At 43.1% G+C, this 25,619-nt stretch overlaps 1 protein-coding gene across 2 annotated transcripts; it reads left to right on the top strand.

Moving 5' to 3' along the window:
- Nucleotides 1-909: 909 nt before the first annotated feature.
- On the top strand, nucleotides 910-13,166 carry XRCC2 (X-ray repair cross complementing 2). 2 transcript variants are annotated; one of them, XM_066631005.1, is made up of 4 exons: nucleotides 919-992; nucleotides 10,683-10,745; nucleotides 11,234-11,315; nucleotides 12,390-13,166. In XM_066631005.1, exons 1-4 carry the CDS (start codon nucleotides 954-956, stop codon nucleotides 13,094-13,096), a joined length of 891 nt encoding a protein of 296 aa, XP_066487102.1. In that variant the 5' UTR covers nucleotides 919-953; the 3' UTR covers nucleotides 13,097-13,166. The 2 variants fall into 2 exon arrangements, with proteins under 2 accessions (XP_066487103.1, XP_066487102.1); XM_066631006.1 differs by lacking the exon at nucleotides 10,683-10,745 and having other exon boundaries at nucleotides 910-992.
- The last annotated feature ends 12,453 nt before the right edge of the window (nucleotides 13,167-25,619 follow it).

Below are 25,619 nucleotides of genomic sequence, written 5' to 3'. Positions count from 1 at the left end.
AGTGCATTCAGGTGCCTGCAAAACCTAGTGCTTTGCACCCCCTCTTGCTACGCTACTGCATCACAGTTAATATAAAAGGTAACTAAGAAATTTTCCAGACTTTCTAATTATTTCCTGAGTATAAAGTGAGAGGCCACTGGATTAAAACTTACTAGTAAGTTTAATGTCCATGGTGAGTAAATATATTTAAGAATTAAAATATTGAGGCTCACAAACACCCAGAGTTTATTGCTGGTGGCTCTTATATTAAGCAAGTTTGGCCACCCTTGGCATAGAAGGTGGCTTGTGAATTGTAATATTAATATGTAATATATTAATATATATCAATATATAATTTATTGAATATATAATATAATGTATACATAATATAAATTATATATATATATATATATATATATATATATATATATATATATATATGCAAAACTCTGTATGTATACATGGAAGTTCCACTGACCTAATATATTCCATAATTGATGATAAGACACAGGTAAATATATGAATTTATGTATTATATATATTTAATATATATACATTATATAGGGTGTGTGCAAAACCCATATATATATATACACACACACCTATATATACACACCCTATGTAATGTAAGTATATGCGTGTGTGTAAAACTGTAAAATGCATAGGGGTTTTGCAACCCAAACAAATGCCATCCAGCATCAGCTTGGAAGAAACTCCGTCCCTTCCCTTCCCTTCCCTCCCTTCCCTTAAACGCAGCAGCAGCGGCGCGCGAGCCACTCCCAAGGAGGGAGCGCCAGGACGCGATGCGCATGCGCAGGAGGGAAGGGCGCTCCTGAGAGCTGCGTGGCGGGGTTGCCAGCTGGAGTGCGAGGTGCGCATGCGCAAAGGCTCCTGCGCGCGTGCGCACTGAAGCCGTAGCCTTCCCTGGCGGCGATGAGTGGTGGACGCGGCGCGAGCCGCTCTCGGCCGGAGCTATGACTGACGGGCTCGGGAAGGCGGAGTCGGGGGCGCAGGTGAGGCGCGAGGCCGTTCCTCTTCCCGGGTCTTGGGCGGAGCGGCCCTCCCAGGGACGCCGGGCGCCTCCGGCCAGCCCCGCCCCCGCTCCTGCGCTCAGATAGGCTGCCCCTGCAGCTGGAGGCTCCACTGGATAGGCAGGGCCAGAGCAAGGCCGGGCCCCAGTAGGGGAGCCAGCAGGTCATCCTCCTGCCTCCAAGAACCAGTAACAGCCAGCAATTAATAATCAATAACATTGGCAGTAATTAATAGTAATGCCTTAACAATCAGTATTGCAAATAATTAATAATACCCAGTAATAATCAATAACAGCCAGTAATTAATAATGCCCAGTAGTAAATGACAGCCCAAGCCCGTGCATGTCTACTCAGAGGTAAGTCCCATTAGTGTCAATGGGGCTTACTCCCAGGAAACTGTGGATAGGATTGGTCTGTAAGCCAATAATTAATAATAATGCCGTAATAATCAATAGCATTACCAATAATTAACAATAATGTCCAATAATAATCATTGGAATTGCCAATAATTAATAACACCCAATAATAATCAAGTTAATAATAATAGTAACTAATTATATAGTCAATACTTAAAAATAATTCCCAGTAATAATAATATAGCCAATAATTGACAATAGCCAATAACATACAATAATAATTAACCAATAATCAGTAATAGCCAATAACAATAATATAACCAAGATTTAGTAATAATAGCCAAAAATAAGCAACAATATACAATAATAATTAACCAATAATTAATAATAGCCAATAATAACCAATAAGGCCAGTAATACCCAGCTTTGTCAAGGCCTCTTTTGTAGCCAGCACTCACAGCAGGCTTATGGCGGTATTTCCCTTCCATTATGCACTGTGTGAAGAAGGGCTTCCTTTTCTCTTCCCTGCTGGGTCTCCTCCTGCCTGCTGGGTGACTCCAAACTTTGGCAGGACAAGAGAGGGGCTTGCTGCTTCCTACCACTCAAATTGCTATGAATCTTTAACATACTTCCTGTTTGGTGTATTTTTTTCCCCAGAGTAAAAAAGGGAATGTAGCCCCTTCATCATTGGGTCGGGGCACCTACCTTATAAGGAAAGGCTACAGCTTTTGGGGCTCTTCAGACTAGAACAGGGCTGCCCAAACCCCGGCCCTGGGGCCACTTGCAGCCCTCAGGGACTCCCAATCCAGCCCAAGGGGAGCTCCCAGTCTCCAATGAGCCTCTGGCCCTCTGGAAATTTGCTGGTGCCCGTGCTGGCCCTATTATTATTATCATTATCATTATTTATATACAGTATTTATATACAGCTTTTCAACAAAAAGTTCACAACGGTTTACAGAGAAAAATCAAATAATTAATGGCTCCCTGTCCCAAAAGGGATCACAATCTAAAAAGATGCAAAAGAACACCAGCAGGCAGCCACTAGAAAAGACACTGCTGGGATGAGGAGGGGCCAGTTACTCTCCCCCTGCTAAAAAAAGAGGAGCACCTGCTTGAAAAAGTGCCTCTTACTCAGTTAGAGTAACTGCAATTGCTCTCAGCATGAGGGCGACTGTTTAACCTCTTGTGTGAGCTGTGCGATGAGGGCTCCCTCCACTGCTTGCTCTTTCATGTCTGTGATGCAGCAGTGACGGAACGGCCAGTCTTGCTTTGTGCAAGACCTTTTATAGTGCAAAGCCTATTCATTCATATAAGTTACATCTCTAATATATTCGTTTATGTAAATTTATTCAAATTTGAAATGTAAATTAATTCTTTTTTTCCCCAGCCCCCAATGTAGTGTCAGAGAGATGATGTGGGCCTCTTGCCAGAAAGTTTGGACACCCCTGGTCTTGAAAAAAGACACCTGGGAGGACATGATTGAGCTGTACAAAATTATGCAGGGATGGCTAGAGGGATACTCTTTTCCCCCTCACACAACACCAGAATCAGAGGACATCCACTAAAATTGAGCATCAGGAAAATTAGAACAGACAAAAGAAAATATTTCTTTACCTAGCGCGTCATTAGTCTGTGGAATTCCTTGCCACAGGATATAGTGATGGCATCTGTCGTAGATGCCTTCAAAAGGGGATTGGAAAGACTTCTGGAGGAAAAGTCCATTATGGGTTACAAGCCATGATGTGTATGTGCAACCTCCTGATTTTAGAAGGAAGCTCCCTCAGAATGCCAGGTGTAAGGGAGGCCACCAGAATGCTTGTATTCTATTGGAAATGCTTTGTTCTATTAGAAATATAACGCTAAGGAGAGAGATGCCGTGGTAGTTGTTGCAGTCACCCCTGTCACCTTTGTTCTTGTACAGCGTGATGATGTTTGCATCCCTCATGTCTTGAGGTACTCCACCTTCTCTCCAACAGAGACAGAGGATTTCATGCAGCTCAGTGGTGATGATCTCTTCGCAGCACTTTAGGACTTCAGCAGGGATGCTGTCTTTTCCAGGTGCTTTGCCAAAGGCAAGGGAGTCCAGGGCCACGTGAAGTTCTTCTAGGGTTGGTTCACTGTCAAGCTCTTCCAGCACAGGCAAGCACTCAATGTTGTTCAGCGCTTCTTCGGTGACTACATTTTCTCTGGAATATAGCTCAGAGTAGTGCTGCACCCAGCGTTCCATCTGCTGCGCCCAATCCTGGATGACCTCACCTGTGGCAGACTTCAGAGGGGCAATTTTCTTCTGTGTTGGACTTAGGGCCTGCCTGATACGGTCATGCATCCCCTTGATGTTGCCCGTGTCAGCTGCTATCTGTATCTGGGAACAGAGCTGGAGCCAGTAGCCGTTAGCACATCTCCTGGCAGTCTGCTGGACTTTGCTGCGAGCAGCTCGGAGGACCTGCAGGTTGCGCTCACTGGGACAGGCCTTGTGTGCTGCTTGAGCTCTCCTCTTTTCCTCAATGACTGGTGTCAACTCCTCAGAGTGGGCTTCAAACCAGTTTGCCGTCTTGTTGGTCTTCTTGCCAAATATGGACAAGGTGGTATATTAAACGGCATTCTTGAAATGTTCCCATCTGTTGGATGCATTTGCATCGGCAGGGCCTGGAAGAGATTCCTCAAGCGCTCATGCAAATTCCTCCACTTTTCTCTGATCCTGGGTCTTGCTAGTATCAATGCAAGGTCTTCCTTCCTTTTTTGTGTGATACAGTCGCTTTGTTTGCAGTTTCACTCTGCTGCACACCAGGGAGCGGTCAGTGTCGCAGGCAGCACCCTGATAGCTGCATGTGATCTTGATGCTGGGAAGGCTGGAGCATCTGGTGAGAATCAGGTCAAGCTGGTGCCATTGCTTTAAATCTTGGGTGTCTCCAAGAGACTTTATGTTGAAGAACGTGTTGATGACACAGAGACCGTGATGACAGCAAAACTCTAGCAGGCGTTGGCCATTTTTGTTCATCTTCCCAGTGCCGAACTGACCTAAGCAAGTGGGCCACAAACTGTTATCAGCACCAACTCTAACATTGAAATCGCCGAGGATGAACAATGGCTCTTTTACGGGGATCTTCTTGATAGTGGTGGCCAGGTCATCATAAAATTTGTCTTTGGCTTCTGCTGGAGACTACAGAGTCGGTGCATAAGCACTGATGAGAGTGATAGGTCCTGCTGATGACTGGAGCTGCAGGGACAAAATTCTTTCACTTCCCACAGTAGGTGGGATGATGGATTCCAGCAGGGTATTTCTGACCACAAAGCCAACACCATGTTCCCTGGTTTCGTTTGGTGGTTTTCCCTGCCAGAAAAATGAGAAATTTCTCTCCTTGACAGATCAGGAATCTGGCAGCCTCGTCTCTTAAAGGGCGATGATGTCCATCTGCAGTCTGCTCAGCTCCATGTCGATGACAGCTGTTTTGTGTACGTCATCTATTTCTTGCAGGTCATCTTGCAGGTCTCTCCTTAGCATTGTAGGAAAGCTGTTTGCCCGAGTTGCACTAAAGAGGCTCCAGGTACTTGCAGAGAGCATTTATCCAGAATCGCAGTGCAGATTCCGAGCAAACAGGTCCACCACTGATATGGTATTATTCCTTAGACAGCTGCAGGAGAAATGCAGGGAACAACGACAGCCACTCTTTATAGCCTTCATAGATCTCATGAAGGCTTTCAACCTGGTCAGCAGGGACGGCCTCTTCAAGATTCTCCCCAAGATCGGATGTCCACCCAGGCTCCTCAGCATCATCAGATCTTTCCACAAGGACATGAAGGGCACTGTTGTCTTCGATGGCTCCACATCAGACCCCTTTGACATCCGAAGCGGTATGAAGCAGGGCTGTGTTCTTGCGCCAACCTTGTTTGGGATTTTCTTAACTGTCCTGCTGAAGATTGTCTTTGGAACTGCAACAGAAGGCATCTATCTCTGGACCAGATACCTCTCCAGACTGAGAGCAAAGTCCAGAGTCCAGCTGAAATGTCTGCGTGACTTCCTCTTTGCCGACGATGCAGCTGTCACTACCCACTCTGCCAAAGATCTCCAGCAGCTCATGGATCGTTTTAGCAAGTCCTGCCAAGATTTTGGACTGACGATCAGCCTGAAGAAAACATAGGTCATGGTTCAGGATGTGGACTCACCTCCCTGCATTATAATCTCTGCGCATGAACTGGAGGTTGTCCATGACTTTGTGTACCTTGGCTCAACGATCTCCGACACTCTTTCTCTCGATACCGAGCTAAGCAAATGCATCGGTATAGCAGCTACCACGTTTTCCAGACTCACAAAGAGAGCCTGGTCGAACAAGAAGCTGACGGAACATACCAAGATCCAGGTCTACAGAGCTTGCGTCCTGAGTACACTTCTGTTCTGCAGCAAGTCATGGACTCTTTGCTCACAACAGGAGAGGAAACTGAATGCTTTCCACATGCGCTGCCTCTGACGCATCCTTGGCATCACCTGGCAGGACAAAGTTCCAAACAACACAGTCCTGGAACATGCTGAAATCCCTAGCATGTATGCACTGCTGAAACAGAGATGCCTGCGTTGGCCATGTCGTGAGAATGGATGATGGTCGGATCGCAAAGGATCTCCTCTATGGAGAACTCGTGCAAGGAAAGCGCCCTACAAGTAGACCACAGCTGCGATACAAGGACATCTGCAAGAGGGATCTGAAGGCCTTAGGAGTGGACCTCAACAGGTGGAAAACCTTGGCCTCTGAGCGGCCCGCTTAGAGGCAGGCGGTGCAGCATGGCCTTTCCCAGTCTGAAGAGACACTTGGCCAACAGACTGAGGCAAAGAGGCAAAGAAGGAAGGCCCATAGCCAGGGAGAGAGACCAGGTACAGACTGCACTTGCTCCCAGTGTGGAAGGGATTGTCACTCCCGAATCGGCCTTTTCAGCCACACTAGACGCTGTTCCAGAACCACCATTCAGAGTACAATACCATGGTCTTTCGAGACTGAAGGTTGCCAACATACAAATATACTTGTGTGATTAATCTGTGGAACTCCTTGCTATTTTATGCTCATAGCAATTCTATGAATAGGTTCATAGGTGACCCAGGTTCACATAATAAGCTTCATGACTGAGCATGGATTTGAATCTAGGTCTCTTCTTTCATTGTTTGATGCTCTAACCACTGTTCCACAGCATGTGGAGTACTCTCACCACACTCCCTTTCAGTGTAACCTATCTCACAGGGTGTTGTAAATTTCTGAGGCTGGCTAGAAGAACAAGCACTCACATTTTTGGAAGTTCCTTGCAGGAAGGGTGGGTGGGGATATATGTATGTGGGTGTGGCCTTGTTTCCTAATGTTATAAATGAATTTTATAAAGTAAGCAAAATTGTTATAAACATAAGTTTGGAATATGCACAGAAGCAGAACCTTTAATATTCCAGTTTTGAAAACTAATATTTAACAACCGAACAGTTGGTTTCAGATTGCTAACTCAGAGACTTGCTTTTGTTGTATTTTTTTGTTCTGCTTTTTTAAAACTGCTAACTGGCTCCCTGGGATGTTGCCCATGGCACGCAGCATGATGCTAAACGGCTGCAGTTATTTTGCTTCAAAAACTAGGAAGAAAACACACACCAGAAACACAGGTGCGTTAGTACTTAATTATCATAATAATCTGCATATGCAGTTCTCTCAATAAGCACCTGCTGTTATTTATGAAAAAGAGGTGAGCCTTTATAATATTCATATTTAGGCTATAACAAACAATATGGATTATTCTTGAAAGCAGCTAGCAAAGTGAGAGGTGCTGAAAAGCAAGCACCATGGTGTGATTCCCAGAAAATGTTCTGTGCAGAATGTCTTGGTTCAAAAAACAAAAAAGACACTAGCATATGTATAGCCTGCCAGAGTGCCCACAGGCTCAACTCTGTCTCTGTGTCTTTCAGACATGCAGAGAGATGACCCCACACATGCTTTCCAGGCACTGTCAAGGGTCTCGATCAGCAATTTTCAGCCTTTTTCATCTCACAGCATACTGATGCTAATATTGTCAAGGTTCCACCATTTTTCACAATTGACTCCATGCTGCTGGCAGGGGGCTCACATCCCCCAATGGCCCTACTAATAAATGTACTTCACCAAACTGCCAAGGCACACCTGTGGACCATCTGCAGCACACCAATGTGCCACTGCACTGTGGTTGAAAATCACTGGTCTAGATCAGGGGTGTCCAAAGTTTTTGGCAGGAGGGCCACATCGTCTCTCAGACACTGTTGGGGGCCGGGGGAAAAAAAGAATTAATTTACTTTTAAAATTTGAATAAATTTACATAAGTTAACATAAATGAATATATTAAAGATGAACTTATATGAATGAATGACGGTCTTGCAATAGCTCAAGGCCTATAAAAGGCCTTGCACAAAGCAAGGCTGGCCTTTCCTTTGCTGCCGCTACTGCATCACAGATGTGAAACAACAAGCAGTGGAGGGAGCCCTCATCCCACAGCTCACGCGAGAGGTTAAACAATCTCCCTCAAGCTGAAAGCAGTTGCGTCGGGCCAGTGTGTGCTCCCACAAATATCCGGAGGGCCAGAGGCTCATTGGAGACTGGGGGCTCCCTGAGGGCCACATTGAGAGGCCTCGAGGGCCACAAGTGGCCCCAGGGCCGGGGTTTGGGCACCCCTGGTCTAGATTATGGTACCATGAGAGAAAAACCAGTCGCTCTTCGAATTCTCTCTCCTCATAGGGCATATTAGCACATGCAGGGTGAGTAGCTGCTATGTATTTATTTTTTAAATCATATCCCAGATTATAGTCCCAATGGGACCCAAGGTGACTCACAAAACAGGATTAAAATCCAAATAGTGTTTATTTTAATTACAATATTGTAAAACCAGCTCATCATAACTTAGGGAAAAACAGCAATAAAATACTGTATACCCAGCACTCATTAGCTTTCATTATAATTCCATCAAACAGAATAAAAACTGCCATTTAACATCCCATCCTCAATACTGGCTGAAATATAAACAGATACAACTTTGGGTTTAATGCATATATCAAGAAGTTTGGGATGGTGCAAGCATATCATTTTGCCAAAGTAAAGGATTTGCAATGCCAGTGTGACATTTCACAATTCAATTTCTGCTCTTTGGCATATGTCAGTGAGTCCCGTGTTCTTTTTACTATATCACAGTCCAGGTTCTTTTTGTTGTAAAATAGAAAGTTGCATTAATTAATATTCATCATGCAATTGACAGCTGACATCATGCAGCTGATTCGATCTTGGATCAGTTTTGGATCTTGTTATGGGAAAGATCTTGCTTGGGTAGGCTTTTATCACCTTTTATTTGATGAGTTTGCTAAGAGCCTAACCAAACCTGACTACTGTATTTCCCATTGAAAATTGCCTTCTGCATCAAACCAGCATTTTGCCTTCCATGTGCCTGTTTGCTACAGACAGCCAACTGAGGGCAAATCCCTTGTTCACCGGGATTTTTGGCATGAAAATGGTGTGGTTAGAAGTGTTAATCCATTCCTGCACTGCACACCACACTCTTGTAGCTGATCTTTAAAGATAAAAGACCACTTCTGATCCACTACCACGTTACACTTTTTTCTAAAAATAGGTTTCATATAATGTATAGTTTGGTCGTAATGAAATAACCACTTAAAAAGTACCTTTTAACCTAATGAGCAGGGATATAAGATTATTAGGGGAAAATATATTAAATAAAAGATTCCTAATGTTTATTCATGTGATAGCGTGGTGTGTGTTTCCTGGTACCTCTGGAAATTTGGGATATTAAAATACAATATCCCTTTACATTGAGAGATTTGTCCCTCTAAAATCTATACTGCATTAGCCTTTCTAGCTGTGCTATCTAGGACATTCTTGATAAATGTCATGAAACTTGCAGACCAAAGGAAATGGCCCACTGTATCTAGAAGGTTGCAGCACAAGGCAAATGAGCGAAGAACAAGGAAAGATAGTTTGACCTTTTCTTGGTTGCCTGTGTGATTATGCCTCAATCCATGCATGTGAAACAAAGACTGTGTAGCTGCTGTGGTGGATTATCATTTTAGGAAAAAGAACTGAGACAACAAAACTTCTACACCTCTCAGTGCATTTTGACAAAGTGGCTCATCAGATACAGGGCACAATCCTAACCAGGTCTACTCAGAAGTAAGTCCTATTTTGTTCAATGGGGCTTGCTCTCAGGAAAGTGTGGTTAGGATTGCAGCCACAGTCGAATCTCTATGGGATCTTGTAAAAATGGTTCCACTCCTTTATCAGGTTGCCACCATGGTGTTGACAGTGGACCCTATCTGTCTTATCACCTATTCAGTTCTCATCCCTTTGGTATAGGTTGAGAGCTTGCAGAAGAGGCATGGAGTTGCCCACTGCAGTATAGAGCAAAAAAAGCAGATGACCCATCGGCTATTTTTACCTTTCCCAAAGGGCTGTCCAGGACTTTTCTTCCATCCTCTAATAAGTACAAACAGAATAGGAGGATAATTTGCTGTTCATCTTGTGCAAACATCTCTCTCTGTTCAAGTGGGGAAAAATCCTCTTCTAAGCCCTCTACAGGAAGAGGTAAGGTCTTGCCTAAGTTTCAGGCAGCTGTGGAGAACACACAGAGATGTTAAAAGAAAAATGCCTGCTGGCTTTTTGCTGCTTTAAGTAAGCAAGAGCAAATATTTTTCTAGTCCCTCTAGGATGCAAAAAAGAAAGTACAGGTGGATCGATTAACAAAAAACTTGTTGTGCTAAATTCCATAGAGTTAAGCAAATACGCTGCAGCCTGACACTTCTGGATGGAAGGAAACTAAGGCAGCTGTTATCAATCCCCTCCGCTCCATACTCAGCCCTCCCATTGCCAGCTGTCCCACTTCTTTCACAGGTGGGATGCTGAGCTTTTAAGAGTGCAGTCCTATGCGTTTCTACTCAGAAGTAAGCCCCATTCCAGTCAATGGGGCTTACGCCCAGGAAAGTGTGGAGAGGATTGTAGCCTAAATCTTCCATGGCTCCAGGGCTATTTCCCTGCCTGTGTCAGGCAGAGCCTTTTTGCAGTGTTTTGGGCTGCCTGGAAGCAGAGCAAGACACCAGAGCAGGGCAAAGGTGTGTGTGACTTTCAGTACCCCCACCCCATTCATGTTGAGACAAATCTGCAGATAAAAAATGAATAGGCTGCACCTGTATACATTGCCCTGGTGTGTGTCTCTTTTCCCAAACTGCCTGCAGCTTTGAGAAGACCATGCTCTTTCAGCCCTTATTCTTTCTGCCTGTCTGGAAGGAGACAAGTTTTTTCTGCCTATCTTCTCTAAATTGCAGGTAACACTGGATAATGCCGAATTGGCCAGGAAAATGCCTACTTCTTTTTGCCTCTCTTTGCAAGTAAGAGAAGACTTTGTCCCTCCAGCTCTGTTGTAAAAAATAAGTGACTCCCCTCTCAGAAGTCTGTTGATTGCATCTAGATTTCTCTGCCTTCTTTACTGTAGACTCCCAGGGAGGCAGATGGAAGTTTTCTAGACATGAAAAATACTCAAAATATTGCACATGTCTCTTGCTGGCCAAACATGCAGAAGCGCAGCAAGCTTTTCTGTGCTATTCCAAAAATGAGCCTGTGCAAATTAGACTTCTGGTATTAATTTGCAAATTGTGCTATTTCAAAAATATGCAAATTAAGACCTAGTAAATTGAGAACTGTAGATACTCATTTGGATATTTCAGGCAGGCAGGCCATCTCTGGAGCTTGAACTGTATGTGCAAAATTATTTTTAAAATCAGTCATTGAACTTACACTTGGCTTTGCAAAAAATCTATACATTTAGTTTGAAGACTCATTAATTTTAGTTAATGTTGCCTTTCTCTTTGTCTTAAAGCTGCTAGCTCGACTTGAGGGTAGAAGTTCTCTGAAAAGCCTTGAGCCTTGTCTGTTTGCTGATGAAGGATATCCCACTCACGGTAAAAAATATAAAGAAAACCCTTTTTTCTCTGCATTGTGTAGAGCAATAACTGTGGTGATATAAAGGCAAGTAGCGAATGTGTCATTTTGTGGCTTAATCTGCCACATAGCTGTTATCACTCTGAAATCCATGTAACTATTGAAAAGAAGCCTTCTTCAAGATGCTTTCGGTATGAAGAGGGATTTTGACATGGAGGGTTTTTAACCATTGGGTCAGCAAGCACTATAGCAAGCACTACATTCCCAATCAGTGCCTTTTATACATTGCAGTTTTTTCCTTTAAAAACAAACTACCCTCAAACGTTAAGCAGTAATTGATCCAGTTGGAACCTTAATGAAGTCCTGTTTCAACCTGATTTCATGTTGTAATGTAGATGGATGATTTTTATACTCCTTTTTTTAACTGGTTTGTAAGTTGTGATGATACTACTTAACCCATTTTTGCCCAGACCACAACTGTATACATTTGATCTCTGTTGCATATATGCAAAGTTGGGCAGAAATGGCTAAAGTTGCACCATGATGGAGTGCATCTTTGAAAGGATTTTGAGATTTACAAATGAAAATTATGATGGAGGTTTTCTTCCTTTCTCTTGAGAGAGACTATCTCTGACTATCTTTAAAATTATCTATCTCTTTTCATAGGAATCTTTTTTCTTAACCTGCCTTCTCCTTGAATATACTGTGGAGACTGTAATGTCTTGGAAAAGTATTTACTCAAACTATGTAAACCAATATTCTTTCTGGCCCCTAGTCTCCTTGTTTATAGTGCACTTATTTTCAGGTGGTTCATGTAACCCAGAATGTGCTTCAATTAAGAATTCCCTTTTTTAATTCTGCTTGACCGGAGCAGTTAAATATGCACAGAATTTCATGTACGTTTACTTTAGATCAGGATGTGGTGCCATAAAAAGGTCTTAATGTACATCAGAAAAAATGATTTTGAAAACTAAATGTGTAAGTGCAGTCATGGATAAGTGTGTCGATATATGTGTACTAGCTGAAAGCTGACCAGTTATGTTGAGTAGTAGATGCTTTTCTAGGTTAAACAGTGCTTTTTCATTGTTAAACAGGAGATATTGTTGAATTCCATGGTCCAGAAGGAGCAGGAAAAACAGAAATGCTGTATCATCTTATTGCCCAATGCATTCTTCCAAAATCAGGAGGTGGCTTGGAGGTTGGCGTGCTTTTTATTGATACAGACTTCCATTTTGACATGCTGCGTTTAGTGACCATTCTGGAACACAGATTGTCCCAAGGCACAGAAGAGATGATAAAACAGTGTCTGGAGAGGTTTTTCCTTGTTAACTGCAGCAGCAGTACTCATCTGCTTCTTACCCTCTTCTCTTTGGAAAATGTGTTTTGCTCTCACCCTTCCCTCTGTCTTTTGATTATTGACAGTATATCAGCTTTTTATTGGATTGACCGAGTCAATGGAGGGGAGAACCTTACCCTGCAGGAAGCAAACCTGAAAAAATGTGCTCAGGTTCTTGACAAACTTGTAAGAGAGCATCACTTGGTTTTGTTTGCAACAACTCAAACAATCATGCAGAAATCCTTGAACTCAGCTGAAAACTCGGGGAAACAGAGTGAGACAGAGATGGACTACAGGCCCTACCTTTGTAAATCATGGCAACAGTTGGTAACTCATAGAATATTTTTCTCCAGACAGTGCCACACAGGCCGCACCAAAGGATTTTTGATTACCTCATGCCATATTCGAAACAACAGTGTCATAAAGCGCTCATTTAGCATCACAGAATGTGGAATCCAGTTTTAAATTTTGCCACTATGCAGTCAAGCTAGTTTGAATTTAAATACATTGTTTTTAAAATAAACTTTTAAAATTTTGTACTGGTGATTCCTACATAATAATAAAAAAGGTACAAAGGTATCACACTTGCTGCAACTGTAGAAATTCAGCCTCACAGTTGTAAAATGCTGAAACATAAAAGACTCAGGGCGGAATTCTAACCCCTTATGTCAGTACTTTCTAACCCCTTATGTCAGTACTTTCCAGCACTGTCATAGCAGTGCCAGTGGGACATGTGCTGCATCCTGCAGTTGGGTGTCACTCACGGAGGCCTCCTCAAAGTAAGGAAATGTTTGTTCCCTTACCTCAGAGCTGCATTACCCTTAAGTCAGTGCTGGAAAGGTTAGGGTTAGGATTGCACCCTAAGAAAAAGAATAGTTGTCCATGGTGTCTGACCAAAATGAGCTGCTTGGATTGTCATTCTGGGGAAACAGAAATTGACCGACATGTACTGCGCACCATACATTTGAGCTGGATTCTTTGTGTTACATTGGGTTTTGCCAGTTGATGCTCAACATTACAGCCATCTTAACAGAAAGCACACAATGTTTCTAGCCAGATTTGGTTCAGATGTAATGTTCTAATTCAGAAAAAAATACCAAAGCATTGTCATAAAGTAAATCTATGTGAAGAGAAGTGATGAAATCTTATTTTCTTGTTCTTGGCGCACTTCTCTTTGATTGTCTATCAAATTAGAGGCTGTAGCTATTTGAGGAACTGGCTATGGTTAAATGAACAAACAAATCATCTTAAATAGGATGACCAAAGACTGCTGTTAATGACAGAGAATTTCCTCAGCTAGGAAATTTCCTCAGTTAGGAAGTTTCCTCTTTCTCTTTTTCAGCATAATGAAAAATAATGAAAATTTTGCTCTGAGCGATGACTGTCCATCACACCTCTGACCATTTTACCATCTACCATCCTCAAAATCCTGAACTATAATATAAAATAAATCACTCAAGAAAAATGATTGCACATAATAAACCTTGTCTCCTGCTGGGGAATGGGTCTAACATTTCTCCATGATTTTCTTTCACAAATATCTGCTATCTATAACATTCTCAAATAAGTACCAATATATTATTTTTTAAATGAATTTGTACCCCAACTTTCTACCACCCAGTGGGTCACCCAAGGCGTCTTACAACATAAAAGGCACACATATTTTACAAAGGTAAAAGATTAAAACAATATTAAAACATTAAAACCTAAAACAATAAAACAAATCAGACCCCAAAGGATCACCAATTAAAAACATATTTATTTAAAAAGTGCCAGCCCAATGTGTCAGCAGTTAAAAGCTGCTGTGTGAATTAAAGAAAAGTCTTAATGCCCCACCAAAAGGTTTCCATAGAGGGAGCCGTTCTTAATTTCAGTGGAAAAGAATTCCACAGACTAGGAGCCACCACCTAGAAGGCCCTATTTCTAGCTGCCACCTCCCTCACCTCTGCTGGTGATGGCACAGTCAGAAGGGCCCCCTCTGATGACCACAGAGTGTGGGTAGGATTACATGGAAGGAGGCAGTCCCTCAAATATCCTGGTCCCAAACCATAGAGGCTTTAAAAGTCAATACTAGCACTTTGAATTGGGCCCAGAAACAAAGCGGCAGCCGGTGTTGCTGCTGGGGCAGTGATCCGACGGAGTCAAACCAACAAATCCCAGCAACCAAATACCTTGTGTCTTTTGAATATAAGATTACGTATTCCATGATTCAGAATGGAAAGACAATTTAGCAAAGTTTAGCCAAATATAAAAAACATCCAAAGCCACTAGCAAAGGATACTAGCACTCTAGTCTTAAACACACCTACTTATTAAGAAGAGAAGGCAAGGCTGAGTCAATCACAATCAGTAAGTGGCAGAAGGATGTGTTTCTTTACTCCAGTCCCACCAAAAGAGGCTAATTGGGCCAGCTGCACTGTAGCTCACACGCACTGGGCAGCTGCCTGGTCCTTGATATACTGTATTTCCTTTCTTCGTGGTGGTCAAGAACCATGCTGAAATACTATATCATCCTCTTTCACTAGTTTGGTGTTTGGAAGAAGTGCCTTTCATAATTGGTCTTGGCAGGGAAAATATTTGCTTACCTGGCTCCTGAGCCTTGGCAAGAAATATTTACATTTATTGCCCACCGCATAAATTATATTTGCTGCCTGCTTGGGAATCATAAATACAACTTATTTAAAAAAGAAATCCGGTCATGCTTACTAAGATGGCAATTAACATGCCATTTAGGGTTCTTGGACTGAAGCAGGCCTCACCACACTGATGTCTATGGGCTGGAGAAGGGTGCCAGCTGAACTGGTTTGTAGATTAATCTGTGTCTGTATTTATCAGAACGTTTTAAAAACTCTCCTTAAAGTCTCTCGCGCTCTCTCTCCCCTTGATGGGGTTTGCTTAAATATTTTATAGCTGTGACTTCTGCTTCTAAGCGAACTAATTAATCTCAACTGCATGAAAAACTGGCACATATCTGGTGCAAAATGGACAAGCCTTACTCTCTCCCAAGTGGAAATGCCATGCCAATTCAACTTGGAGCAAGCAATGACTCAACAGTAACTATTTTAGGTCCCAAATGAGCTAGCATCGTGCATCTGGAAGCTCTAATGCCCTTCTCCAAAGGATGCCATTCACAGGTTGTTATTTAATTAATTTACTGATCCACCAAGGGAAGCCAGTAATGAGTCCATTAAAGCTTCCCCCTTCCCTTGCCCCTAAAAGATAAATGAATAACTTGCATGGTAGGAACATATGTTACTGTTTTCTCCTTGGAGAGTGCTTAAAAGTGCAACCTGTTTATATTTTGCATGTTTTAATTTTTTTAAAGCATCCACCTCAATGAAGCTGCTTTTACTTCCATATTCAGGTTGCAACAGAGATAGCTATCGCCAGAGTCCTTGCTCCCATGAAATAGCAAACTAGTACCACTCTATCTCCATTTCCTCGATTCAGGTGCTAAGCCCCTAGGCACCCTGAATCAAGGGTTCCTCTGGGCAGCTCCCTGATGCCACACATGATTGGTTTCTCTTTTCCTATTTTTGTACTGGAAAAAGATGGGAATTTCAAATTAAAAATTGGTGTACAAATGCCAAGACCTGCCAAGAATTTAGGGGATTAGGTGGCCCAGGTTACAAAACACATTTGAAAGCTAAGATCTATGTGGGGGAAAAAAATAAGAAGCCTTAATGTTTCTGCCCAGCCCACAGGTGTTCACATTTGATCCCTGTTGCATATATGCAACATTAGTCAGAAATTGCTCAAACCTGCAGAAATTGTCTAAAAAGAACATGTGTTAACATTAGATCAGAATTTCACAGTTTGTGATCAATTGTGTGGAATGAAGCCTGCCAGCCCTGTATGGTATCTCACCAAGGGCTTGACTGTTCCCAGTGTCCCCAGACAGAAAGCAATAAGAGGAGGTTTATTTAGCCCTTACTGAATCACCACATAGGGTTGGTAGGCATTATTTCAGTCTGGTGAGTCACGAAGTATGAAGACCAGGCCTAGGTCCTAATGCAAGTTTGCTTTTCTGCAATGAAGGTTTTACATCGTACACCTGCAAAATGAGTGTGCAATAGTGGATTGAGCCTAAAGAACACAGTACTACCATTATTTCTCACTGTTCCTTTCCCCACTCACCCACCCACCTAGACTATTTTTCAGTTATGCCCAAGACAGCTGGGCTACAGATTTTGAATGGGACTGGGGAGTTCATAATGAGGGTCAATTGTCCTCTTCCTCATTTCCATCTTTCAGTCTGCTCTGTACAGGGAGGCTCATGTTGGCCTTTTCTGGTCAGGGAAGGGGCATAGAATTCAGCAGCAGAGTCTCCCACCATCTCTGCCCCCTTCCCAGCCAGACCCAATCCTTCCTCCAGCCTCCCCTCCCCTCCCCCTGCCGTTTCTGCCATCTCCCCACCTTCCCCTCATCCTCCCCCTGCCCCCAAAAGCCTCGCCACCAGCCAGCAGTTCCATTTACTGCTGGCCATTCCCACATCGAGTCTTCTTGGCGTTGGCCTCAGCGCTGGTGCCACGTCCTCTCCGCTGGTGCACGAGTGCCTTACAGCACTTTGGTGACAGGTAGAGTCAGTAGCACCAGAGGAGCGCCTGTGCAGATGCCCATTGGTCTGAGCCATTGGTGAGTTCATGGCTAAGGAAAGTTTTATTCAGCGACTGATGTTTTTGCTATTTGCCACGATACACACTGTGTATGAAAGTTCTGGCATGCATGTTTTGTAAATAAAGTTAGACAGTATGATGGCCATCCCCATATTGGAGATGAGGAGCAAGACAGTGGCTTGCTTATGCCACCCAGTGAGTACATGAGCAAGATCGATTTTGATCTGGGACTGTCAGCTCATAAGTGCTGCTCATAACTGCTACGCCAACTAGCTCCTGCAGAATTCCTTCCAGTTCAGAGAGACTTCTGATCATGGTGCCAAATGTGGTGATTCCACAAACAGTGAACACAGCAATCAGTATTTGCACACCACTAAATGAAACTTCCTTTGCGGCCTGGTCCCTGCTCAAACCCGTTTCCCCAGAGATCAGCTGTGGGCCCAATTGGTTTGTGTCAGTACTTCTAGGATGAGAATCCAACTTGTTTATTAACTTGTCAGGTTAAAAAATGTGCAGTTTGTGGGAGTTCTCTTTCACTCGCTTGTTCCCACTTAGGGTCCTAGCTGGAGCTATGAAGTGACTTTGTACTCCCCCCACCCCATCCCACCCCAAACAGACCAAAGCACTGTACTGTTCTTATAAATGCCTCTCAGGCTTTGCCAGGACACTGGCAGCAAAGCAGGCTGGCAAGAGACAGGCACCGTCTCTGTTCTGTATCGCGGAAGTCAAAGCAAGCCCAAAGGCCTCAGGCCAGCGCCTCCCTTCCAGAGGAATGCAACCAATCAGTTCCCAGGTGATGTCATTACATGGCAGAGACACTTCCCTCTCCTAGCACTTACCATGATGCCAACTCCAGCCATCAGTGTATTTTCCTCAGTCTGGTCCATGCACTGTAATAATTAAGTGAACTGGAAAAAATATTGAAGAAAAGAACTTAGGAAAAACAGCATGTAGAGGCAGCTGGAGCCAGCAAAGAAGGCCCACTGAGAGCTATAAAGGGGCATTGTGCAGCAGCTACTCCTGACTTCAGGATATTTGGTTCCCTGACAGGAGTTGGAAAAGATGGGTAATAAGCAAGCCCTTTATTTGTAGAGGTGTCCCTTGGAGTCACAGCTGCATAAAGATCAGCCTTGGGGATACGTGGGAACAGTGCTAGCAGTATCTCTCTCTTGCTGCACTTCCCACTCCACTGAATGGCCTTGATCCAGAAAAACAAAATAGTCTCTGTGCAGAAGTGGCCATTGAGCTCAGAAAAAAGAGGGGGAGTCGGGGCAAAAACAGCTTGGAAGGAAATGATGATTCTATGTGTAAAAAATGAGTATTGCCGATGCCACCAGCAGCACACCCCCCCCCCCATTGAAGCTATTCAGAAGAATGGCTGTAAATCCCTGTGGGACTCGCCAATAAGGAATTAAGCCCAGGCTACACATTCAGCAGAATGGGGAGGAAGAGTGCTGAAGTGGCAGAATGGACTGTACAGACTGCAGGTGGGTGATCCAATATTTGAATTCTTCTCTGTATAAAAAAAATTCCTTTAAGTCAGTGGTTCCCAACCTGGAGTACATGTACCCCCCAGGGGTACCTGCCAGGACCTTTAGGGGTACTCAGTAAACAAATAATGGTGGAAAAAGGCCGGTCTGCATTAGAATGCCTTGTGGGGCTGGCAAGGCAGGAAAGAAGGCAGCTAGCTGAGTGCAAAAACCCCACCAACTGCTAATTTCTGGTCATCGCTCACTGTATTTATCAAATATGGATCAGTAGTTGAAAAATTTGAAATAACAGCAATTATATTAATTACATACATTTTGCTTATACGAGTGGTACAAATTAAGGAAATGGGCTGCCAAAGGATATACAAGTGAAAAAAACATTAGGAACCCCTGCTTAAAGCAGACACCGAGTACAACAGGGTAAGAGCAAAGCTGATTTCTTTCTCTCTGTTGTGCTAGTTTTCCACTTGCAGAGTTTTCACATAGATGAATATTTTTAAATTGGTCTCTTGTACATGCATTCTGAAGTGCTGCAGTCCATTTGACCATGTCAGCTTTTTTTCCCCACCTCCTTTGTCACATTTATAGACCAGGCCTCATATACTAAGAGAAACCGGATGATGTTCTAAGATCCGTTTGCCAGTTCAGACCCAAACAATGCACTGGGGTTTATGTCTGCAATGCAGTCTGTCTGCCAGGTTGTTGGTGGTAGTGGTTCTTTCATAAAAGAAAGAGTCTACACCTGTCTAGAAGGCACTGTTTGTGACCCAGAAGCCCTACCCCAACTGCAGATGTGTGAGAGCACCTAGTCCTGTTCAGGCTTTCCCTCTCCATGGGGCGCCCCAGAAAGCCCCACTCCCAGTGTGACATCTTGCAAAGCAATCCCATGCTGCCCTCCAAGGTTACAGCATTTGTCTACATAGAGAAATAATGTACCCAGGAAGAGAGGCTCCTTGTAACTAAGGATGATGGGTGCCCTGTATTGTCATGGCCCCTGCCCCAAACTCTGTGGGGGGGGGGGGGTGTCGGCAGTCTTTTCAGAAGAAACAGACCCAGACCCTGTACCTGACTTTAACCCAAGCCTGGAACTGAGTCCATCAGCTAGGAGACACCAGAGCCAGGGACACAGGACCCCAATACCCCAGAATGGGAGATTTCAAAGCCAGCACACCCAGAACCAGAGCAACTTGGTCTGGAATCACCAATGCCTGTAACCTCACGTTTTCCAGACTCTGTACCTCAGCCCCATCCATCGACCAGGAGGAGCACAAAACTGCAGGCTGCCCCTTTATGATCCTTAAACCTGGGAGGGCTAGGCTAGGCCTGGCTGTATTTAAGGTCTAATTCCTCCTGTGGCTCTTGTCACAGCAAGTTGTTCACCCAGAGCCCTCCAGTGTTCTTTAGTCTCATCTTGGGAGACAGATCAGGACAAGCAAATCAAATGACAGGGAGGATCTCTCTCTCTCTCTCTCTCTCTCTCTCTCTCTCTCTCTCTCTCTCTCTCTCTGGGTACTGTGCAATCTCTGTAGCCACCTCCTGACAGCTCCTGATGCACATACAACTAATCACCTTCCACATGGCACTTATTATTGAAATGGAGGGTGTCGAGCTGAGGAGGAACAATTGCCTGCTACAGTTTTTTACACTTGAAATTGTTTGGAAAATATAAAGCGCAACAGAAGCACTGTCTTCAGGAAAGATATCTAGATCTGCAACATGCAAAGTATTTTTTTAATAAATAAACAAATGAATAACAGCTGCACATTTCTTGCTCTCAAACAAGTCTTTGGAGACCAATGACTGTACGAATATCCACTTAAGTGTCAGTTCTACAACTAGTGTAATAAACCAATCACAATTTATTGAAGAAACCGAATTCACCAGTTGAGCAGCACAATCCCCCTTATGCCTTCTAGGCTTTTCCTAATCGTTTAAAAATCCAACAATTTTGCAGCAAATGTTCCTGGAGAGGGATCTACCTGGCCAGCCGTTCCAAAAATTTGTCTGCCTGTGATAAATGCAATTCATCTGTATCCAGAGATTATCTCAGTCTTTGGATATGACCCAGTTGAACAGGTGGCTGGTCTCTCTCTTGAGATGTAGCTGCATACTTTTCTGCAAAGATGAAATGGTTTCAGAGGCCATTAGGGGCTGCTGTAGTTCAGATATTTGCTTGCTCTTCTTCCACCCCCAATTATTTATTTTAATGACATTACTCCAAAACTCCATAGGCAAATATATGCAAGACTGAAACTGAGGTTACCCAACCTATTGGTTGTTTTCCAGCAACAAATCTAATGTCCATTGTTAAATTAGATTGATTCTGGTGGATAGTGCATATAATTTCCCAAGTTTCTGCATTCTTTTTGTAATCTCTCTGTTGATGACAAGCAAGAAAAAACTCATTTTTACCAGGCTCTCTAATACGGACATATCTGAAAGTCAATCAGGAAGCCTCTAAAAGCTACAGGAGGGTACTGTTCTTATGACCAGCTAAAACATCACAACATAGAGAGCCAAGCATTTCCAGAATTCTTCTGATGTTGAGCAAAACAATAAAGGCAGCCATGAAGGAAAAGCCCCCAAACCTATAGTTTGTAACAAAAGGGCAGGATGCCCTGTAATTAGTCAGATTTACTTGGGTTAGACCTGGCTGGGTGCAAAACAGATTAATGACTGCAATATGGGCTAACAAGACAAAGAAACAACAATGGCTATTCTTCCATTTAAAAGGAAAAAAAGCCAGCCGGACTTCAAGAGGCAGATAGTCCACAACCCTGCTTCTAAATGCTTAGGAGAATCCTGCGGAAACTTTGATTTAAATCCACTGGAAACCTTAAGCCAGTTCCTGGAAAGCCAGTACCTGTTCAAGAGGGAATTTGAAATAGGAAATTACCAGTATAATCAATGAATAGGGATTTTGTAAATACAGTATGTATACACTGATATTCTACTGATCATCTGTAGGCAGCAGTACACCTGACCTGCAATCCTCAGCTCCCACTCTTACTTGCCTTATTCTCCTTCCAGATAAGACTCTGTTGTTAAGTAATCAACTCTGCATTGCACCCTAGCCTGATTCAAGACATGAACTCTCTCAAACCCATCCAGTGCTGGTCTCCAGATCCCAGCCAGTCCTGTTTCCTCACCCACCCACCCACCTGCCACCATCAGCTAAGTTCTTGGCTCTGAAAATTTGAGAGCCCTAACTCTGGAAGTTTAAAAACACCCTTGATTCATCAGGATACAGATAGCCAGTGATACTCAACAAGGAGCTGGGATTATAAATTATACCAGATGAAAATCTATATATTTTACCCAATCCTATGCTTCCCAGTACTGCAGGCTACAGTGGCACAGAAATAGCCACCACTGTATCCTGCAGAGCCAAGAAAGCCACTGGAGGTCTCCTCCGGAGAAGCCACTGAAGGTCCCCTTATCCTGAGTAAAGGCCTAGCCTTCACAATGGAGCTTTTCAGTCTGCGCCAGCTATTTAGCTGGTGCAGCTTCCAAGCCCAAAATGGAGCATAGGATCCAGCCAAGGAGACCTCTGCTGGTCGCATCCCCCTCCTGGGTCGGTCTCTCGCCCATTCCACCCTCCTCCCAGGAACACCTCCCCCATGCCCTCCTGCCACACTCCCCATGCCACCAAGCACTCGCTTTGTTGCCAGCAGTGGCCGGGTCTTCCTCCGCAGTGCTGGCAGGGCACCACCGCTGGTGCCACTTACTCAAAGGGTGCTGCAAATGTATTTTACAGCATGTTTGCAACACCCAGCGCTGACAGTATGAGCATACGGCCAGTGCAGAGGACCATAGGATCGGGCCCTAAATATATCTTTTGGCAGGTCTGGTACTTACATCCTGATTCATGCTGCCCCTGCTTAGACTTGGCCAGGATATTTTCGGTTCAAAGCAAAAATTACTCTTCCATTCACAGCATGCTCTTTACAAAGACTTATCAAAGGGAGTTAAGATGGATAAAATAAAGATAAATGAAATAGTCCTTTAGAAAGATTATGAGTAGTGAAAAGTGGACCATCCAAATGTTTCCTTGCTGTGAATAAAGGGATTCTCATAGGATATGAAGATACTTGAACAAAAGCAGTCATTATATCACAGTGATTCAAGAGATTACAGCTATTATTCTGTTTGCACATCCTTGGGAAAGCCCAGTGCTTAAAAGGCTGTGCTGTGCTTGAGATGCCTGAAAAAAAATGATTTTGACTGTGGCAAGCCACCAACTTCTATTCATTAAAAGCCTTACGGCTGTGAACTGGCCCTTCATCTTGCACTAGTGCTATAAAGACAACCAGGAGTGACTGTAAATGTGTCCCTTGTAGCATATTATGGGAGACATTACAGGAAGGCTGGGATGGTGCCAGCTTTTTCCTAGCTTAATGAATTTCTTTCAAGGAACCATGAACATAGCCCTGAGACTACAAGTGAATATTTTTCTGACCTATCTTTTTAAGAAGCCCCATGCAATTGGATTCTGATGCTCTACTTTCTTGAAGAAAAGCTGCAACTGAAAATACTGACATTCACATATTTTTCATTGTGAAAACAAGATCCAGTGTACACCATGAAAGGCCACTGGGATATGGAAGTTTCAGCAGAGGCTGTGCTACATCATCATAACTATCAGCATAAAGATGGAGAATTCCTTCTGCTACCACACAGGAGAGTAAGAATGTTGCTATCATTTATTTCATTCACAGTTAACAATCATATGTGTTCGTAAGCACAGCTTTGGAACAAAAGAATCACAAAAATAGCTTGGGGCTATTTATTTATGTCTCACAGTTGTAGACTGGATTTTCATGACCCAGAGGGCTTTGATCTTGTCCATCCAACATGCTTCTCACACTCAGACCCAAATCTCGGATGTTTAACATACAATGGTACCTCCTCTAGGGTATCTGCCACCATTTTGCCACACATTTACTTCCCCCCCCCTTTTTGTAATCAAATCAGATTCTTTCCAACCTCTGTGGCCTCTCCAAAAGAATATTACCCAAATAACAGAAAAAACTGAGCAGGTGAAAGCTTATGTGGCTTTGCTAGAGTTGTGAAGAAAGCATTTGCCTAATAGAAGTTGGTTTACACATTGAAAAGAAAGCCTGAAGCCATTTGTCTAATGGCAAAGTCCAATGAATGTGGAATCTAAACTGCACATATAAACTGGACACAAGATCAGTGTGGTAGATTGATCAGTGTGGTGGTACACAAAATGTGTGTGCACTGGACAAGAGATGTTTTAGGCCACGTGTAATTATTTCTCAGGACAGGAGGACATCTATTTTTACAGCCTAACCTGAAACAGTGTCTAACCTGAAACAGTGAAACAGAAGCAACATTTTTCTTTCATAAAAAGTGAACATTATAAGAATAAGATTTAAATAAGGAGAAGAAACAGTTATCAAGAAGACAACACCAGCAGGGCAGTGGAGGAAAGGGGTAAAGGTCAATAGAGCTACAATTCTACACACAATTTCCTGGGAATAGGTCCCATTAAACACAATGGTACTTATATCTGAGTAGATATGCATAGGATAGTGCTGAAGGTTTTCCTCTGAAAACATTTAGTGGAGAAGAATAGAACACTGTTAAAATAAAACTATCACCAGATAATGACTGTGAGTGCCTGCCTTTAAAATGAAGAATTTAAAGCCAGAATCTAAGATCAAAGGGAAGTAGAGCACTGAACTGAGCATACTTGTTCTGAAGTCAAGAAGGGGATGCATCTGTAGTTCAAAATGAGAACACACTGATTTTTCATTTGCTAAAAAAAAAGTATGGCAGCTTATCTCTTTAAGTGTTAAAATAAACTTTAAAAATAATTTTGATCCATTGGGACTACAACAATGTTTGTGTGGATCTATTCCCCCTCTTGTCACAGTTCTGTAAAAATACATATAGATCATATTGTATAACAATATTTTATGACAGTCGAGGCAGCAGACCTTGGGACAAGGCTGAATTGTTTGCCAAATGTTTGCCAACACACGGCTGCATAATTTTGGAGGCATGGCTGCATTAGTACTGGAAAGTTGGATAGGATTGGACCCTCAGTGTACTTGGCCACAAAATAGTACAGGTATTGAAAAGAGGGTTGTCTCCTTCACTCATCACCGCTGATGTTATAGTTATTGATCAATAGATGCCTTTGGCACTCATGCATCCACAGTCCAAAGTGCACAAGTGGCATGCTTGCTAGCTGGAGGTAAAGTAACACTTCACCTTGAAAAATACTCAGTTTTGAATTCTGGAAAAATATTATGTCTCAATAACAGAAGCACATCTTTAAGAAAGAATGCCTCAAACTGAACATTGATTGCACAAAAATCAGATCATCTACAAAGCCTCTAACCCTTGGAAGTTTCTGATTCTTGTCTGGAAAGTGCAAAGCTAGATGCTAATGGATATGCAGTTGCACCCCTACTTTCTTAACTCCACTAGCTGCAGCAACATAAGAGACAGCATGGACACTTTCAGGCAGGAATCCTTGTGAAGCTCTCATGGTTTCAACAAGCAAAATCGAGTCCAGAACTCTCCTGAGGTTTGTACTCATAATGCCAACTATCAGCTCTGAACCTTGTCAGGACATTTTGGGAGGACAAATTCATTTTATGAAAGCAAATTATGTATGTGGTGCTCAGGTCTAACAGATTCTGTTTGTACTCATTCTTGTCATTCTATCTTCAACAAGATCCCATGCAGATGCAGCAGTGAAATATGTTTATGTACCCTGCTCTATGGCATGAATGGTTAAACTGACCTAGTTGGAAAATTAAATGAATGAATACAATGGATTAATAATTCATGATATTATAAAGCTTCAGTAATCCTGTGGAGATATTCATTTGTGATGCAAATAACATGG

Source organism: Tiliqua scincoides, chromosome 5 (assembly GCF_035046505.1).
Source record: "Tiliqua scincoides isolate rTilSci1 chromosome 5, rTilSci1.hap2, whole genome shotgun sequence".
Classification (NCBI taxonomy): Eukaryota; Metazoa; Chordata; class Lepidosauria; order Squamata; family Scincidae; genus Tiliqua; species Tiliqua scincoides.
This window is presented reverse-complemented; position numbering and strand designations above follow the sequence as displayed.